This window comes from Primulina huaijiensis, chromosome 10 (assembly GCF_012295235.1).
Source record: "Primulina huaijiensis isolate GDHJ02 chromosome 10, ASM1229523v2, whole genome shotgun sequence".
Lineage (NCBI taxonomy): Eukaryota > Viridiplantae > Streptophyta > Magnoliopsida > Lamiales > Gesneriaceae > Primulina > Primulina huaijiensis.
Genome location: NC_133315.1, coordinates 13,739,620 through 13,743,150, shown reverse-complemented (window position 1 = coordinate 13,743,150; position 3,531 = coordinate 13,739,620). Strand labels below are relative to the sequence as shown.

The 3,531-nt window shown below is 36.4% G+C and overlaps 1 protein-coding gene across 1 annotated transcript; it reads left to right on the top strand.

Moving 5' to 3' along the window:
- Positions 1 to 446: 446 nt before the first annotated feature.
- On the top strand, positions 447 to 3,293 carry LOC140986922 (probable pectinesterase/pectinesterase inhibitor 36). The gene is made up of 3 exons (XM_073455340.1): positions 447 to 916; positions 2,051 to 2,380; positions 2,476 to 3,293. The coding sequence occupies exons 1-3, from the start codon at positions 496 to 498 to the stop codon at positions 3,165 to 3,167; spliced, it is 1,443 nt and encodes a 480-aa protein (XP_073311441.1). The 5' UTR covers positions 447 to 495; the 3' UTR covers positions 3,168 to 3,293.
- Positions 3,294 to 3,531: the final 238 nt, after the last annotated feature.

The following is a 3,531-nucleotide window of genomic DNA, read 5'->3' as shown; positions in this document are numbered from 1 at the left end:
ACAACGGTTTTTTAAAAACCGTTGTCTTTGACAAAGAAAAAATTAACAAAGACAATGGTTTTTGTTAAAACTGTTGTTAAAGGGAAAAAGACAACGGTTTTTGATAAAACCGTTTTCTTTTGAGTGTCGTTGAAAGTAAAATTTCTTGTAGTGACTTTATCTATGTTGATCGCATGAGTATACAGATAAAGTGAAACGAAACCATTAAAAGTTAAATTATATTAAAATAAAGATTGTTTTTTACAACTGAGTCAATAAAATCCCTAGCCAACTTGCCATTATTCATTGTTCGATTATGGCAATCGAACGCATTAAAATCATCCCAACAAAGGCATTCGAAGCCACCGCACAATACATATAAGCTAGCTCCACGCGACGACACATGGCTATACGTGTGTATAAGCTTACGGACCGATTATTCATGCATTTACTCTACATATATTCGATCCCATTCAATCATCTTTGCATTAATTCGATCAAATTCAGGAAACAAAGATGTTGCCTTTTTCCACCACCTTTCTGATCCTTGTGCTTCTGGCCTTTGCACGTGTTGATGTTTCTTGCAGGGAGGAGCTTGAAGTGGTGAAAATGGTGAGAGAGGAGATGCTGCATGCAATAGCTAGCTGGGATGATATTAACCGAGGATCGAAGGCCGGGCCCGTGTGTGATTGCCTGAAGATGTATCGAGACGTGGAGCCGAGGCTAGCCCGGATAGTTCGGGCCGAGAACTGCAGCCACGATGATGGGGTGACTTGGTTGAGTGCCGCATTGGCCAGCCATAACGGTTGTGTGGAGGGGCTGACGGAGGAGGGGTTGCTGTCGGAGGCCCGAGTTGCGACACGGAATTTGAGTTCTTTGATCAGGGAGGGTTTGGCTGTGTATGGGAATAAAAGGAGTCCAAGGTGGAAGGGAATCGGTGAGTTTTGATTATTTTGATTTTATAGGCTTCAATAATAAGGTTAATTAATTTGATAATATTTTGAAAAATACTTTCCTAACACTAGCTCATATTAATGGATTTATCTAAATGTAAGTTAATTTCCCACAAATTTTTTTTTTGTGAAATATAGCAAAATACAATTTGTTTGATCGTTACAAATTTTAACGAGAAAATCATTTTTTTAGAGGTTCTAACACTATATGAACATTTAAATTTTGGATTTTGTACATCGATTATATTAATTTCAAGTTAATTTAGGTGAAGATTCCAGTCATTTCCACTATCACATCAACATCATGAATGATTAGGACTAAAAGCTAAAGAAAATCGAAGTTACGATTCTAAAACTAAAATTTGAAACTTATTTGAGCTAAAACTCAAAACAAAAAAAGTTAATGGATAAAAATCATTTTTTCCTAATTTTATATGTGTAAACGTCTATTGGTGGACGATATGTTTATATAAGGTACTTAGTTTTTAAATATTATCTTATGTTTAGTTTTTAAATATTATCTTATGTTTATACTTCTATCTAATTTCTTAAAATATGTATTTTTAATTGAGAAGGGCATGAATGAAAGAAAAATTAAATAACATAAAAAATTAAAAAGAAAATAGTTTACTAGCTAGCTAGGTTATATATATATCTAACAAACATAATATTGTTGCGCTTGATATATAGTTGATGCATGCTTTTGTCATAAAAGAAATTGTATATTTAAATGTGGTAACTTTTAGGGTAATTAGTTTAATATATAATATAATCGTGTGGTCGAATATTTTTTCCAAGATTTCTTTGAATTTTATTTTCTAATATTTAATAAATTAAAATCAATGATCGAACAGAAAAGTTAAAATTAGCTCGAGTGATAAAAATTCAAAATATTAATATCGATAGAGGATTATAAATTGAAAAATTAATAAATCTTGAAGTCTATTTTAATTAATATAATTATATTAAAAAAACCAATTAAAAATTTATCTCAACTTAATTTTTTTTTTTTAAAAAAAATCTTAGGGATCTTGTCATGTGGGGTAAATTAAATTGTTTTGACATATGTATATTTCATAAATGTGTATCTAAATATCCTTGGTAACATTGTAATTCAGGGGTGAAGTGGAAGCCAGGCTCCAACCAAGAAGGGGGGCCACTAACATCTTGGAACCCGGCTACTTCAAAGGCTGATCTTGTAGTTGCTAAGGATGGCTCCGGAAATTATAAGACAATCAACGAAGCAATCGTGGCACTCGCTGGAATGGGCGGAAATCGTCCCGAAAGAGCGATAATATACGTGAAATCGGGCTTGTACAACGAGAAAGTAGAGATCAGTAGGGATTTGAAGAACATTATGCTGGTTGGCGATGGCATGGACAAAACTGTTGTGACAGCAAGTGGTAATGTGCAAGATGGGCAAACCACTTTCAGTTCTGCTACATTTGGTTAGTAGCATGCAATTTCATTGTTATTTGAGTAGTTCTTATCGAATTTTTCTGTCATCTTGAATAGATATTCTTGTGTTTTTTTGTTTGTGTAGGTGTTTCCGGTGATGGGTTCTGGGCGAGGGGCGTGACATTCGAGAACACGGCGGGGCCACACAAACATCAGGCTGTGGCATTGAGGGCAAGCTCGGACCTAGCCATTTTCTACCAATGCAGCTTCAAGGGGTACCAAGATACCCTTCTAGTCCACTCTCTACGGCAGTTTTATCGCGACTGCCAGATACACGGAACTATCGACTTCATATTCGGTGACGCAGCGGTGGTTTTCCAGAACTGCGATATATTCGTTCGTAGGCCGATGGATCACCAATCCAACATGGTAACCGCGCAGGGAAGGGACGACCCGAATGAGAACACAGGGATTTCTATAGTGAATTCCCGTGTCGTGCCAGCTTCTGATTTTGGTATTGTTAAGGGGATGTTCAAGAGTTACCTAGGCAGGCCGTGGAAGAAGTACTCGAGGACCGTGGTTTCGAAGACGGATCTGGATGGTATGATTGATGGGAAGGGGTGGACCGAGTGGGACGGAGATTTCGCGCTCTCGACCCTATACTACGGGGAGTATATGAACACCGGGAGTGGGGCTTCAACTGCTGCTAGAGTGAAATGGCCTGGTTTTCATGCTATGAGTGACCCCGGTGAGGTTGCCCCATTCTGTGTTCAAAATTTCGTTGGGGGCGACTCGTGGATTCCTGCCTCCGGTGTGCCATATTGGTCCGGAATATGACGGAATTGCGCTTAGCATCGACGTTCATTGTGAAAGTTTGATGGATATGTAATCTAAGATCATTGTGTATATATAATTGGTGAGTGAAAGACTGATACTTAATCACGTCCTATGAAACAAACAAAGCGGGGAAATTTTTGAGAATATCAAATTTTATTTTGAAAAGTAATTATTTTCTTTAAGTTAATTTTTTTAAAAAAACGTTTGATTAAAGTTATCTTAAACATGGAAAATTTCAATAAAGACAAAGAATTTTTTTTTTTTTTTTTAGTTTTATACCCGGAATGGAGCATATAACAAAAATTCACACACATAATGAAAACTAGTAAAAGATCAACACGTGTTGCATGTGTTATTATTATTT